The sequence below is a fragment of the Pyxicephalus adspersus genome, chromosome 1 (genome assembly GCF_032062135.1).
Source record: "Pyxicephalus adspersus chromosome 1, UCB_Pads_2.0, whole genome shotgun sequence".
In the NCBI taxonomy this organism is placed as follows: domain Eukaryota; kingdom Metazoa; phylum Chordata; class Amphibia; order Anura; family Pyxicephalidae; genus Pyxicephalus; species Pyxicephalus adspersus.
Genome location: NC_092858.1, coordinates 65,833,286 through 65,850,105, shown reverse-complemented (window position 1 = coordinate 65,850,105; position 16,820 = coordinate 65,833,286). Strand labels below are relative to the sequence as shown.

General features: G+C 36.8%; 1 protein-coding gene across 1 annotated transcript; it reads right to left on the bottom strand.

Moving 5' to 3' along the window:
- Positions 1–1,972: 1,972 nt before the first annotated feature.
- On the bottom strand, positions 1,973–16,185 carry F10 (coagulation factor X). Its single transcript, XM_072412450.1, has 8 exons — positions 15,854–16,185; positions 13,443–13,603; positions 11,464–11,488; positions 8,931–9,044; positions 7,998–8,129; positions 6,125–6,369; positions 5,038–5,155; positions 1,973–3,675 (listed from the first exon to the last, which is right to left on the bottom strand). Exons 1-8 carry the CDS (start codon positions 15,921–15,923, stop codon positions 3,128–3,130), a joined length of 1,413 nt encoding a protein of 470 aa, XP_072268551.1. The 5' UTR covers positions 15,924–16,185; the 3' UTR covers positions 1,973–3,127.
- Between the last annotated feature and the right edge of the window lie 635 nt (positions 16,186–16,820).

The window sequence follows — 16,820 nt, the reverse complement described above, 5'->3', positions numbered from 1 at the left end:
TGTACGAACATTCTGTGACCTTTACATGTGAGGCAATACTGTCATGTTATTTAGTATTTCAAAGTCCATTGTACCCAGGAGAATTTATCTAGTTGGCTTAGTGGGATTAGAAAGGATGTTTTTGTTTTCTGCCATAATTTGTTACAGTTATTTGGGTGGTTATCAGTTGTTTTTTATTAGACCAAAACTTATGGAAATATTTTAAACTGTATTTCAAAACAACTTTTTTTGTTTGATTCAGCTTGCGGTATGTTTTTACTTAATTTTTATATCATTAATGTCTTAGCGTCACAGTTGTTTAGGGGCAGGAAATAAAGAATTTTTAGGGATATCACTTGGTGATCACAGAAAAAAAGGAAACACCCTTATAAAGTTGTGATCCTTACAATTTTAAGCCCAAATGCATTTGGATCATTGTCAATGACAAGCTATATAATACTATAAAAAACAGCTTCTTGGAATTTGATTAGACATAGGAGCTGTGGTTGGCTTATTCTTCCACTTAAGTAAAAGTTCTTCTCATTCGAAATGTATTATTATTATTAATGTTATTATTAATAAAAAGGATTTATATAGCGCCAACATATTACGCAGTGCTTTACATTAAATTTAGGTGATATATTTTCCCTGTAATTCCTTATTCATGTATTTTCCTTTTTTGTGTTTCTCTTTATAATGTCATGTTACCTCACTTTTGTTGCTTCTAGATGTTACCTCATTATTTAGTGAATTGACATCTGTGTGTGCTCTCCAAACAGTGTAAGGTCCTTAGTTATTTCCTTTTCCTAGTTTCCCTCAAACTCAAAAAAATTATTGAATAGGTTGTTATTCTAGTGCACCCAAAAAAATACAAGAATACATTGTTTGGGTTTTACCCTAGGGAATAGTTAAATAAATTAAAGCTAAGCCATTAATGGTTTCAGCAATACATTAAAAGGTATAAACCATTAAATGTTTATTGCTTCCATAAAGGTAGAAAAATAAAACTAGTACAACTCATCCCTTGATGCCCAGATCTTTGGCTCATTTGTAATGCTTTGATTTGTTCTTTCATCTGCCATTTTACCATCATAGATAAATAAAAAGGAGAGGAATTTTGACAGCTTCACAGATCTCATACATCTATATGGAGACAGAACTACTAATACTATTTTTTATAATGCTATGAGGATAGGAATGGTAGGCAGAATAAATCTAGACTTAAAGCGGAAGTAAACTAAAAAAAAAACACCACCTTTACTGTTGCAAATCTGTCGATCCCCCTGGAGGTATTAGGTCCTGTATTAGGTCAATGAGGGAAAAGTTTTCTTTTCCCTCATTGAAGAAAAAGCTCCTTCTGGGTATAACTAACATGGGGCATGTGCAGATGGAGCGGCCAGAAGCCCACTGGGATGCTTAACATGAGTATCCCAAGAGGTCCTGCCCTTTCATTCTGTCTTTATCGCCCCTACCTCCAAATAAAATGTTTTACCTTATATAGTGGCTGTCTAACCTTTTATGTAGGGTAAAAAAATTTCACATAGGTCAGCTTCAGCACACAAACTGTTACAATTATAAATTTGGACATGTAAGACACTAGCTACATTTGCCTAAACTACATTAATGTCTCAACCAATTCGTGCCAAGCCCCACATTTTATGATCCCAGAAAACCCATGACATCCATGCTATAACTAGGGTGATTGGGAAGTCCAGTATATGATAGCATGTTGGAGATCTTCTCTGTACTGCTGTTTATTTCACAATACAATGTTTAAATTATCCTCTAGTACAGAAGTAACCATCTCCTTTGCTTGAGGGCCAGGATCTGCTCACATATAGACAGCAATACATTCAGAAAGGTACAGCTTACAAAGGTTTAGAATGGGTCTGTATATATGGAAATCCTGGCCTGTATGTGGCCCTCAAGGACAGGAGTGAATCACCCCTGATTTGGTGTATTGCAGTATTGCTGTAGATGCACATATACCGAATTAAACTTCACATAACATTTTATTGTTTTATTATCAACATTTTAATACAATGGCTTGCAAACAAGGCATATACATTTTATAGCATTTATTATGTATCAATCCCCATTTTGAAAATGGTCCCTCCACCAAAATATTTATTGTACATAAGTGTATGATGCTATATTTTAGATGACACCAATACATGCAATGATTACTTTATTTAAGAATGTATTGTATAAGAATGATGGTTTTAATAAAGGTCAGCTGGGTAACCAACTACAAATATGCATAAAAATATGGGAAAACTTTTAAAATAGTTCATGATTTGTATTACTGCTTGAATTAAAATAATCCAAAGTAGCTCAGTAACCAGAAACATACAAAGAGAAGCGTTCCTTGTCTGTTGTTGGAATTTTAGTATGCCAGTGTTCTTGAATTTGTTCACTCATTAAAGCTGAACATTGAAAATTGTAGTGGGGTTCAATGCTTGTTTTCTGTCTAGCGTAGCAGTAAAGAGCATCCGCAACATCAGTTGCTCATGCAATGAAGAACCAGAAATGAGGACACCAGGATGTGATTTTATGTAAAAAAAAGAATATTACAAAATCTATTTTAATTTTTTTTAACTGTAGCTCAAATTAAAAAATAACAATTGAAGCTGAAGTTAGGATTAAAAAAATACATTTTATGTGATCACAGTTCCTTTCTTATTTATATGTCGTATTACAATATTCCATTCTGTTCAGAGTTGCTTTATATCCCTTATCCATTCTGATATCTGTTGTTTGGTCCATTATTAGACTTACTTGACAAAACAAAACAAAATCTATCAGCCTTTTCCAAGGTTTTTCATATTTTTAATGCAGTAACACATACCATCCTTTAACCTCACATATACCATTGTGTAATACATTTAGCCCAAAAGTCTGCACAGTGGTTTGTGCAATATAGGGGAACAAGGCTTGTGATCTGAGCCTGTAGAAATTTAGTTAGCCCTGTGTTGATAACATGTGACAGTATGCTAAAATAGATCAAAACAGCAAAAATCAAACTGGATTATCTTCAGCTTTATTACAGTGATAGAATCTTGTATAGTGTATGTTAATAAATGGCTTTTTTATATAAATCAGCTTGTGCTTTATGAACATGTAATAGAGCGGCAGGCTTCCACTTAAATTACTGCTGTCTTTTAAATACGCCTTTAAGCCATTTATGTAATCTCGATACTTTGGTGTAAACCCCATACTTGCCTTCTTGTGCACAGCCCTCTCCCCAGCTAACAATTCCAGTCACAAAGTATGTCTCTTTGTATGGGGTGACGTGTGGGCCCCCACTGTCTCCCTGACACGCATCTTTTACTTCCTTGTCGTAGCCGGCACAGAACATGTTTTCTGTGATTTTGAATTTACTAGACTCCTTGCAAGTCTGCCTGTCAACATAAGGAACATTGAGCATCTGAAGCTTGGTAGCCTGAACCCCTCGCTCGAAAAGACGTCCAAATCCGCTCACCATGGCTTGTTTCTCATTCATCAGTACTTCATCTGCAAAGTCAGGATCGGGAAGGCAGGCCGGAATGATATTATCCGTAAAGTTAATGGCTTCTTTTAGCTTCACTACAGCAATATCAAAATCATATGTGGCCCTAACAAACTTCGGGTGAACAATTATTTTATCCACTTTGTGCACAGACTCAGTGCCGTCAGTCTTCATTGTGTTAAACTCACCTGTAAAAACACACTTAATTCTTAATATGCCATATATGAAAAAAGGAAAGTAAACGTTCTGTAATGTTTTTTCTAACATAAGTTCAAAAATAAGGACTTTATATGTACCGGACAAGTTTATTTGCAGATCCACCTGTTGAAACTGGTAGGCTTAACCCATAAAAACAAACTCCAGAAAAAAGGCAGCTGTTTCACCTGACAATCTATTTTCTTTGCATTTTGTCCTGAAAATTTTACAAACACCATTAGATAGCACAGTAGGCTCAGGAGGCTGTTCTTGTTACAGACAAGGGTTGCCGTTTCTTCAACCCCAACCTGCCCATTGGATATGATATGTTGGGCTGGTGGCCCTGAGTAGAAATCAGGGCAAAATCCACAGGTATGCTACATGGCAAGATAAAAAGGGTAAGTAAGAGATAGAACTACACAAATTAGTGTTTGTTTTGTATAAAGTGGATCATGTCACTGTTATTATCCAAGAGGGACCTGACTTGATTCTTTCCCAGGGCCCCAATATATTTAAAACTAGGTACAGATAGGTAGTGACATGACTATGGACTCTGTAAAGTGCTGAGGAAGACGTCAGTGCTATACAAAAAAAAAAAAAAAAAAAAGATCAAGCTGGCTTTATACCAAAATAACTCACAAATGTATGTGCTCCAAAGGAAAAGAACACTAAAGTGTACAATAAATGACTGAGCGATATTTTCTTTAAAAGACTGTTTTTAACTGTCTTGGATATGGCAATCACTTTGATTTACTGCAGTGTTACAGGAACTTTTTGTTATCTGTGTTCCTCTAACCCTGACGCTTGGTGACGAAACAATTATAAAATAAAAATCACCAAAGCTCAAGATACATTGGTCATGAAGACATTAAATCCGCTACTCATAAGAGGTCATTCATCCACCAGTTTTTATCTCTCCTAAAGATTTCAGTAGTAAGATTTTTCAGGGTCTCCTTTTTTTATTATGTAATTTTTAACCATCTCACGCCTGCCAATTTACAGTGAAATTATAGTTCTTCATGTGCATGTGTTACTGGGAAGTGGGGGGAAACTGGAGTGCCTGGAGGAACCCTACTTGAACATGGGGGAAACATGCAAACACTTTCCAGATAGTGTCCTGGTTGGGATTTAAACCTAGAACCCCATCATGCATTTTTTCTCTTTATTATTGTGTTCCGCAGAAAGGTGAGGGTTTAGAAGACTGTGGGATTGTAGAGGAACAAGAAAGATGAAAGGTTTATGTTGCCCAGAAATTGAGACCAGAATTACGTTTAAACGTACAAGCAACAATCAATCTGAGACAAGAATCACCGGAGATGCCCTCTTACCATAGCAGTGAGTTTTCTGAAACTTACCAACAACGACTTTGAAGTATTTGGTCTGATTCATGCAGTGCGCTGCAGTGAGGATAAACTGTCTGGACAGGATTGTTCCACCACAAAAAGGCTCATTTTCATCACTTAGCAAGAGAGCCTAAGGAGAGGTATTAAGAGAGCTTAATAGAGATTACTTCTGGTTCATTTTTAAGCAGAATTTTAGTGAACAGTATGCTTAAAAATCCAACTTCCTTCCTCTGGTAACTGCTTTTTTTTACAACGCTGTGCTCTATTCCAAAGGAAAGCTCAAGGGTCATTACCAATCAGTTGTTCATCAATCTGCCTTGGTGAGGACCGTTGTGCACATGCAAGATTCAGGCCTGAGATGTGCACAATTGTATGTTTTAGGGAACAATCATCTGCTTCTTCCCACTCCTATTAGATTGTAAGCTCTTTCGGGCAGCATCCTCTCCTCCTCCTTTGTCATTGTTTGTATCTGTCTGTCATTTGCAACTCCTATTTATTGTATTTTTTGCATAATATGTTGGCGCTATATGGATGCAGTTTGATATTAATAAGTCTAGTGTCCTAACACATACAGTGTTATCTGTATGACAGTTGGTCTTTTTCTATCTTTCTGTTTTCCAAGTGAAACTAAAGTCTCTTCTGTTATAAATGTTTCTGCCTGCCAAAAAGTTTACACTTAACTGCCCATGAGCAGGTTATAGTTAAGTGTTGACATGATTCTGTGCTGGAAAATGTAACTCTTATAAACATGTACAAAAGTTATGTCAACCTGGTCCATTGAAATTAAGGTCCCCAATGATTCTTAAGCCAGATAAAGGGGGAGAGAAGATGGAAGCACCAGAAATGAAGAGGTGTGTGTACAGTATTGCACATCACAAAGATCCTGCATGCTAAAAGATTTGTGCAAAATATATTATTCCTATTGCTAGCATGTATTATATTTTAACTCATGCATGCATGAGGAAAACTAAAGTAGTAAAGTAGTTTTGCAGTTATTTCATAAATAAAAAAAAAGGCATCGAAACAAAAGAGGACAAAGTGTGAAAATCTTTCTACAGATAGTAAAACTTACTAAAATGTAATATACCAAAGGTTTTACCTGCCATGGGCATTCACCAAGTTTGCAATCTCTTCCACCCACAATTCTTCCGCTTGAGTCAAATTCCAGATTAAAGTCAGGATTGGCAGTTGGTAGAATTTCTTTTTGGTTGCTGCTGTCCGGTAGTACAGAATCAGTAGCATTCATACTATTGTCTGCTTTATGAGCACCATCCTTTTCCGCTTTCTCAGAGACTGCCCTCTTGGATCTCAACATTGCTGCTCTCCTTCCACAGGGATAGCTCTCTGTATTAAACAAAGTGTTTTTAATAGCCAGGTAAGCAAATTAGGAATAAAGGAAATAACTATCTAAAATTTAAAATAATTATTCAAAAAATATATTTATTGTTGTTCCTGGATATTTAATTGGAAAGGTAAATTCCAGTATAAATAAATAAACTGATTTCTCACCTCTTAACATATACCTAGTACAATGTCAATAAGTATCAAGCAATGGAACCAGAAGAAAGTATTCACATTTATTTCTATGTCCCATTTTACTAATCTGCAGCTTGAAAAAGTAAAAAGCTAACTCAGCTTCTTTCTCTGATCAGTCTTTTTCAGGAATAGGTGACAACTGTCAGCAATTGGTCCTCAGGGTATGGTCCCCTGAACACTTCAGTGGATGTTTGCTCACAAGTTTACTTTGTTCTTGAAACCTGTGGTTGTCCCCGAATATGTTCCTGGCCCTGACATTGGCTGTTGTCTCTGATTGTAGCATGACTCCTTAAATAGTTTCTAGCCATGTACTGGCTCTTGACCCCTAGCTTTGACTTGGAAAATGTATGGACCCTTAAACTTTGACTTTCAACAGCATAAAGTCTCTCAACCCCCACACTGAATTCCAAATATTCCCCAGTTACCTATTCCTTGCTTGACTCTGAACTCTCTGCTGCTAATTAGCACCCTGAACTCTGTTTCATTCTTCACCAATGACTATTCATTGATGTGTACCTGGTACTTGTTAGCAGTGCAACATTTTCACCCTCGGAGACTCTGAGGAAGATCTAAAAGGAGCTTAGACTTTTTGCTTTGGCCTAGGCATCAATAATCAAGTCAATGTTCACTGTTTTGGGGTAACCTCCGGGTGTCCTGGTTGACCTTTTCTGACCGATGCAATATTTTCCCAGAACACAACAGTAATGCCTATTTTTAAATGGGTGTGAAACTTTTTCCATCATAGTTTAACTGATGTCTGTCAGTGGATCATTTACAGAGAATGCCCCTTGATTTTGCAGCATGAGAATGTTGAAATTAAGACAAGGACTGACAGAAAATCAATCAATACCAGAGAGAATCACACTTTTATGTAGAATGAGGGAAGGCTTGTGTTCTCTTGTTTATAATATTTGTGCCCATCTTACTTCATGCCTCTGTAAAAAAGGATTTTGGATAAAAAGAGATTTGTTTGGACCTAAATTCCAATAAAACATTAAATTATTTGGTATTTGCAGCAACCTAGATATTCTAGATCAGATTTTAAATCATTGCATCATCTTATCCATGGAACTGATACAGAATGGTTACCATGTCCAATCATCTCTTCACCTAACTTTTCACGGGGCATTTTCTCAAAGAATAAACAAAAAATAGGTATGTCAGCTAAGTCGGTTAGGTAAATCAGAATGTGCCATTGAGCTGGATAGAATGGATAAATGGTATAAAATCTTTATTATTACAATACAGTAAAAAAGTCTACTAATACTAGCTGTGCTATGACCTCGATAAAAAGGATCTTCACAGCAGACTTTTGTAGCTACAGGAATCAGTGAATTGTCTGGGTTAGATAGGCTTTGGATACATACTAACTGCACATGTGTAAAGGTCAAACATGCAATAACAACATTTTAAAAAATATTATTAGGATTTCTTACCAATTGGAATGCAGGATTTGCCATCATCGCCCAGGGCATAGCCAGTGGTACATGAACAAACCACCTCCCTGTCTTTCACCTTGCAGTACTGTTCACAACCACCATTGTTCAGGCTGCACATTTTTAGGATAACTGCAAAATTAGAAATGATTCACATTAGTATTACAGTGCATGTGATGCATCTGGGCTAGATGGAAAGGTTTAACACAGTGGCCATGACCTACCCTCTCAGTAATGGCCATCCCAGGTATAATGTTGTTGTGGATAAAAATGGGGGGGTTGTTCTAATTCACAGAGGTTTTTGTACACCATGGTCTCAGATATTTACTACTGCTCTTCATAGGCTTTCATGGGAAGAAATTGTGTTTTCAAAGGAATTAGGTTTATAAAAAATATATATTTCTGGGGCAGTAGGTCAGCAGGTGGTATAAACTTGGCATATTGCTCTATACACAATACTGTACAAAGGCACTTGAACTAGGTAAATGGAGTATATCAGCTAATTGAATGTAGATCTTTCTGTTATAACCACAAATCACATACTATATACTACACATACTATTACATAGCTATAGCATTTTAAACATATACTGGAATGGCTTATTCAGTATATACCCTCAGGGTACAATTTCTATAGTCAACATTGATGGTGGCCTAGGACAGCAAGGCTGTATGAGGCATCTTGTTGTTGACTAGGTCCATATACCTAGAGCCAAGCTACTAATGGAACAGTTTGCCATAGTCTTCACATAATTGGGTCAAGGTACACAAACACAGGATTGTTGGAACAAGACTTGGATTTGGGGTGGGGGTAAAAATCTGGACTTGGGCAGTGAGGATACCTCTCAAACCTAAACAAAGGTCAATGCAAAATTAGAGTATCTATAATAAAAGCAACTTTAGCTGCCTATTGCTTTATCTTCAAAGACTTACCTGTTTCACATTTTTTGCCCTCAAAGCCTGCATTACAGAGACATGTGAATCCACCAATTCCATCTTTGCATGACCCACCATAAAAACAAGGATTAGGATCACACTGGTTTCCATCTAGGGTACATAAATATTTAAATTAGTTACAAACTCCAGTTAAGAGGTAAACAAACAGTTGAAATCCAAGGCATCTGATCTGTTTTTCCAGTCAAAACGTGTTTATTCATTTAAAGTGACAATATTTTTATTTAGTTTGCTAATCCTGGAAATGATTTGTAATTTGCATAATCAATAAAGGTTTGAGGTTGTTCCTAAAATCTCCCTTCCTGTATGTAGCGTCCTTTTACTTGAAAATGTGTTAAACTTACAAAGCTGTGCAGTGCATAAAAACCTGACTGGTGCACAGCACTGATTTTTACAACTCAAACGAAATGTTCTAATGTAAAAGGGTTTACTAAAAGGTGAAATTTAAGGCAATCGTACACATAGCGGTCTGTTTATGAAAGGTTTCACCCAAAATCGTTTAAACAAAATTCACACATTGCTCACACAGAATATCACTCAAAACAAATGCGATAATTATAACAACACGATATTCTAAATAAATTATTAATGTGCTTCAAACTTTTGAAATAATAGAAGGCATTAAAATTTATTTTTTTTCTCTTGTTACTGTGTTAAACATTTTGGATTTGTCAACCAAAGGACTGTTGGAATCTGAATTGGGCCCTCCCAAACACCAAGTGTAAAGAATAAAACCCATTTAGACACAGTAACACAATGACTGCTGTCAATCAGTTCCTCCAGTCCTGTTAATAGCAATCTGTGCCTGCTTTCTTTAAGTGTTGCAGAGCAAAAATAAGGGCCAGTAGAATGCCCAATAGCAGCACTGTGGCATATGGTGCAGGCACGGGAGGTGGTAGGACATGTGGCTGCACTGTAATAAACCTATCTGTATCAGAAAACAGATTTTAGTTGGGCCGTTTAAGCTATGTCCAATATTAGGCACAATGCAACCACATCCACTAGGCATAGAAACACGGGTTGCAGAGATCTCAATCAAATTCCAAAGGGCTTATAAGGGACCTCCTTATGACCCATGTCTGGCTGCTCCCTGTTGTACATGGAACCAACAGAGGAGCTCATTTACTATTAGCTTCCTCTAGTCTGCCTTCACATTAGAGCCCTACATCAAAAGCCCCTCTTTATATCAAAGTCGCATTTTCACATTGAAAGTGTAAGGAACTTACCCGCCCTGCGAGCCTGCGGTGTCCCTGGGGTTCCCAGCCACAGAGGGAGACCCCTCAGTAGCAAGCAGCATAACCAAGGCTGCTCCCCTGCTCACAGCTTGTCTGTCTCTGCAGGCGGAGGGATCCGCCCTGGACTAATTACTGATCAGCCAGGCAGCAGCCCTTGCATCCTTTTGAATGTGGTTCCTGCTCCCAGCACTGTGCAAGTGCAAAGTAGTGCACGTCCTAGGGGTACTGTGGGAAGAGGTGCGCGTGTTACCATGCGTCCCTCTTGTACCCCCCGAGGGCGTGGCACTCGGCTGCTTCGCCCCAGGGCGGGACATAGTTAGTTTGAATTCCCTGCGGCCAATCAGCTGCAGGGGATTTACTCAGTCTCCCATCAGACAGTGCCAGGTGGCGCAAGGTGATTGGTCATCCTGGCTATTTAAGGAGAGCCTGTCCATCACCCCATTGCCCGCTATAGCCTCTGTTACCACAGTGTGCTTGGGTGTGTCTTTGTGTGTTTAAAACTTCTGCTTGTCATCTCCTCAGTGACCCGGTCTGAACCTAACTCTGATTGAACTCTGCCAGCCCTGACCTCGGATTGTTATTGACCATTCTGCCTGCTGCCTGCCCTGACCTTGGATTGTTACTGACCTGCATTTGCCTTATCCTTCTGTACCTTGCTTGATTGGACTTAACCCTTGCTGTGCTGTACCATTCTGAATAAACCTTATTCAAGGATATCTGGAGTCGGTAGTGGTTTGTGTGCCCAGGCGCATTACAGAAAGCCTCTCATTACATCAAAGTTCCCTCTTAGCATCAGAGTACCCCATTTACATCAGAATCCACATAAATTTACATCAATAACCATAAATAACTTTCTTAGTGTGGACTCTCAGCAGATCACCCATGAATTTAACTTCACCAGTTGTAAATGGAGCTGGCAAAATACATCTTCTGCTTCTGTCTTCCTTTGGTCCCAGACAGATGACATCATGTGCTAGCTCTATGTACATCAGTGAACAGGACTCTGATGAAAGAAGGGGCTCCCAGAAGAAGGGGAGACTCTGATGAAAAGTCCTAAATGACAAGGGCTTAATCATAAATTAGCAATGGAGACCATAGATCTGTAGCTATAAAACCGTCACCCATGGCTCACTAAAGGTCAACACTGAAGGACTGGCTCCCAAGACATTCCTCTAGCAGAATTACTAGCCGGTCAACACTTAATGCACACCTAGATACACCTATTAAGAGGAGTTTTATTTTCAGTTTTCTTAATAAACATCAAATATTGGTCTTACCAAAATATATGTTCCAGAATTCTTGCTGTTAAGGAAAAATGAAACACAAGGAATGTTAATGAAACAAAATAAAAATATTTTTAATTAATGGCAAAACATTTTAAAAATCACTCCAGTATATTAAGGAAAACTAAAGCAACTAAGGAAGAAACGAAATTGTGATACATACTCAATCTACAGAGGCAACACAAAGGATAATAGTAAAAAAAATGACAAACCAAGATCATGATTAAAAATTAATCATCTATTTTTTGGGTATTTGCAGCTTTTTTGGTTATATACTTCTGTTATTATGAAGCCTACACTGTTATGTTCGATACGCTGTATGTGTTGTATGTCTGATTCTTTTTGTTATGTTTATCTGTTATTTTTCTCTGAAAACTCAATAAAACCGATTGAAACAAAAATGCATCATCAGGAAATGTAACTTATGTTAAGAACAGATGTCAAAATGATCAGTGGACTAAAAGAATAAAATAGCTCAAATGTATTGAAAATCCCATTTTTTTCTGCAAAAGTTAACAAGGTAACTGTGGTATAGTCAGCTCACTTCGAACAACCAGACCAATCTTCTTGGTAATCACAACAGGAACATGAGGGACTAGTACATTACTATGCTCCCTTCTCTTCTTCTAATATTGGTCAATAAAGCTTCCCTCCACATTAAAGGTCTAATATGAGATTTAGGACATGGCATCGGCCTAACGTTAAGAGCCTATTGACATATTCATTTAAAGCACGATGAACATACATGTATTGCAGCAGACTGCACTACACAGTAACACGCTATCATGTTTTGCAGTATGATTGTGCACCTCAAATTAGTTTTTATCCATTGTGGTACATTAGCAGCCCAATGATTTATTGCAACACACTGGCAGAGGCAGGTATAAATCCAGCCTTTTAGAAAAACAGGAGGTTTGTAAAAGAAACTACAGTTTCTAGGTTTTTGTCCTGTATTTAATACTCAGGGAAATTATTAAAATTAATTAATTAATAATTTGGGCTAGGGTGAAATGAAAGAGCTAGTTGACATCTAAAATTTCCTTTTATATAATTAACTTCTGCGGGCTCTTCCTCTGTTCAACAGGTTTTCAACCTGTCAAATAAGATGGAAGCATAACACAATAAATCTTCTGTCAACTACTAAACTCCTTATCTCCATTTAATGGGGAGGAATGCATGTAGAATAATTTCAGTCTGGGTGTCACCATAGCTTCCTCCATAGATACAGGCATAAGCGTAACCATCTAGAAACAGGAAATGTGTTTGAAAATCACTAGCTCACATTAATGAAAAAGATTTTGACTGGTAAGGTGCAATGGGTTAGGTACTAAATACAACTGTGATATGTGAATACCTAACAGGCTGAGTCAGTAATCCAGCCGCTACCTCTGTTTACAGATACTTGGCCAGTTGAAATTATTAAATCTCGGCAAAGATTGAAGAAGAAAGAGAACGGGAGTAGCGGTTTTAATTCCTTATTTCCATTCCATATGTATTTTCTGTACTGCCATGGTCTGTAGGGGCATATAATCTATAGCTGCTCCACCTGGACATAATCTGCTGCCTGATTGCCCTGTGGCACTGCCTCGTTGTCTCTTGGCATAACATTCTTAAATTCTAAATTGCTCATAACTTAGGAAAAGCAAAATAATTTATATTCTAATGGAAAGATTATTTTATCCCGGAGATAAAAAAATGGTGATTGTTCTGTGTATGATGGACAAGCTATTAACAGTATCACACTTTACACCAGTTTAAATGAAATTTATCAGCATTTTAGAAAAATGGGGATTCACACAAAAAAATGAATTTTCTGCAGATGTAATGTGTAGTAGTAACTTGAAATTCTCTGTTGTCTGCTATCACCCCACACATAATGAGACTTTTGCATACCTCCAGTAAAATTTTTATATTTTCCTATGGTCTTTAAAGGAGGAATTTAACAAAATAGCAGTAATGCAAGCAATGCTTACAGTTTTTGCATCATCCTCAAAAATCTCCCGAGCTTCCTCATAGTTGCAGGTTTCCTCACGGCATTCTCTTTCTAAATTTCCTTTTTTAAATTCTTCAAAACCTGAATTTGCACGCTTGAACCTTCCCAACACGCTATGTGCCTTGTCATGAGTCACAAAAACTGCAAGACAAGAATGATGGTTACTTCATGTAGAGTCCCAGAGCTTTATTCAAACAACTGAAAACATTATTATTGAAGACACTGAAGTTTCATGTATGTTCTGTATTGTCACGCTTATTCAGGGACAATCTACGGTACTATTACTAGCTGTTTCAGAGGGAAAAAATTAAAGTTAAGGGACGCAACTGGACAAGTTTCCATTTCAGTAGAACAACATGTCATTTAGTAGAAGTTAAAATATGAAGATATTCCTGACCCCTGCTTCTGAAAGTACTTCACTCTTTTTCTAAAGGCTTGTGGCAATCGATTTAGTGTCGATTAATGTCATCAGTTTGAAATGCTTCTTTTTATTTGGAATTTACCTATTTCGGACCTGCATTCGACCTGCTTCAAGCAGTTTTGCTTTCCTATGATATCAGAATGCAAACCTCAGTTGACACAAAAAAAAAACCCATGTATAGAGGTTCTAGTCTATATGATTCTATAGGCCCCACCTCTTAGATTGTAAGCTCTTCTGGGCAGGGTCTTCTCCTCCTCCTGTGTCTTTGTCTGTATCTGTCAGTCATTTGCAACCCCTATTTAATGTACAGCACTGTATAATATGTTATATAAATACTCTTTTCTTGTTATGTTAATAATACTGTAATTCTTTTGGGTCCTTGAAGGCTACAGGGCAAATAAAATATATGCAACTGAATTGGGTATGAGTTTATGTTAATGCTTTATGTTGCTATCCCAAACTTTGTATTTAAATGTATGTTACTGTTAATATTATGTTCTTCCTGTTCCAGTTCTTCGTTGAATTTACCATTAAACATGTGTGATTATATCTACTTAAAGGTGTGCTAAACTTCAAATCCTCTCATGTATTTTTCTAAACTGATGAGCCAAATAAAAAGCTAGGGACAGAAATATGGTATCTGTCATTGTTGACTTATTTGTGCAGAGTCAACAGCCATTTTTCGGATACTCATGGGTCAATGACCTAGAACAAACATGTAGCACATTAGGTTTTCAGACTTCACTAAATGTTCCTCTGTTCCAGGTCAGGGTCTCACTAAGTGGTGAAGCAAGAATCAGGATGATGGCCCTACAATGTGCACATTTAAAAACAAGTCAGTCCTGGCATAACCCATATTTTTCTCCTCCAGGGTTCACATAAACGGACACACATGTAATTCATGACACTGAACGTGGACTCTTCCGCTTACATTGGTTCATACCAACCGACAGAATTGTTTTGTAGATGATCATAACACACCAAGATTAACAGCAGGAGATCAAATATAAAACAAAATTTTCAGTGGAAGTGGAAATGATTTTCTATACTATGCAATACATTTTTTTCAGCTTCAGAAAGGCTAAGAAATATTTGTATGATGAAATATAAATATGTACACAACTATTTTTCTTTATAATAGATATATGTACGCTGAGTGAGAATGTGTAATTCTATATATACCTAAGAGTATCCCACAGCTAGTTTACCTAAAATAAATTTATAACTTTAATATTAATTATTCCAAATAGAAGAATTTGAAAAATGATTATTAGTAATCATATTAGGCATTGCACACAACATTAAGCCATAATAGGCAAAAACAATAACAACAACAATAGCATAGCAAACTGAAAATATCTTCAGGTTCTCCATACCTATCAAATAATATACTGGGTGCATTTATTATACCCTAACACTGATCTTGATTGATAAATTGAAATTGATAAATAAGGGTTTCATATACATACAGCCAAATGTGTGGTAAAAATTGGCTATTCCTACACCTACATTATGGTAGATTGTGCACATATTACAGCAATAAAACATTAAATTAAATATTAGACTCGTTTCTATTACTTTTCTCTATTGAATATCTATAGCACTACTGACAGAAAATCCTCTTCTAACTTACATTCTCTGTATTTCATTTTAGAAGCAGGACATGCTAAGGTTCTGACCAGACCTTCAGACATTACGCAGCTGATATTTATTGAATATGCAACCCCTGTATCCCATTTTCAAATATCATACAGGTTCTGCAACAACTGTTGTATGTCTATATATATATATATATATATATATATATATATCAGATTTTTATTCATATTAAATTCGATCATGTGACAATTTTTGCATACTATGACTTCTTGTATGGTTGTTATATACTATCAAGAACACTTTTCACACAAAAGGAGTTACTAAAGTGTCACCCAAGCCACCAAAGACATTTAAATAAGAGATATTCTTACCATTTTGTGGCTGTTCCAGGCAAACGGCAGGTAGAAATATTAGAATGATCAGGTATGTCTTTCCAGCCATGCTGTGATCTTATTTATTGAAATCTTCCTATTCCCTTTGTGTAGCTGATGTGACAATGAGAGTCACGAGTTCAAGCTGCAGCTTGCTAAGGGAAATTAGGAAATTCCTGCCCTGGGAACAAAATGCTGGAAAGAAAGCGGACAGTCCCCCTAAAGCCACATCTCATTAGAATCCATTTACAACCTAAATATTTTGTTTAGAAGATACCTATTGCAGTGGAAAGGAAGGGACTACATGGAGATGGCAATTTACTGAACAAAATGTTTGTATTATGCAACTTGTCCCTCTGCATTCAGATACCTGGTATTTGTTCAGTTCATGTATTCAAAGGGCAAAGAGCAGATGGAGCACTGACATATCCAGTGGCTCAAATCCAGATTACATTTAAAGTCATGCATGGTGATTAGTCCTAATTGATGTGAAGATCTTTGTCAAGTGAACATGCAGTAATGATATATAAACAATTTTATTTACTACATTTACTTATAATATGTAAAAAAGCAATTAGTAAATTAATGTATTTCAAAGAATAGTTATACTATAGAAATGGTGCATGCAAAGCATCACCACTATATGTATAAATAAATACAAAAATGTGGTAGTTTAAGGGAATAGGCAGTTATAGCTGGAGCTCAATCAGTTCATGGTTTTCTATGTGTCTTGAACACTCCAGCAAGATCTCCATGTCATTAATCCAGACTCCTGTCCTCCTGTTAAGTTGCGGGGGTTTCTACCTCTTTGCTTGTTTCAGCTCCTCTTGCTGCATTCTCTGTACCACAAAATAAACAATGGTCCAGCAGGCAGAGCAGGAACCCCCCACAATGGTGAATATACTCAAATAAATCTCATAAATAATGTCCCTAATGCTAATCATACACAAATATACTTTAAATTTAT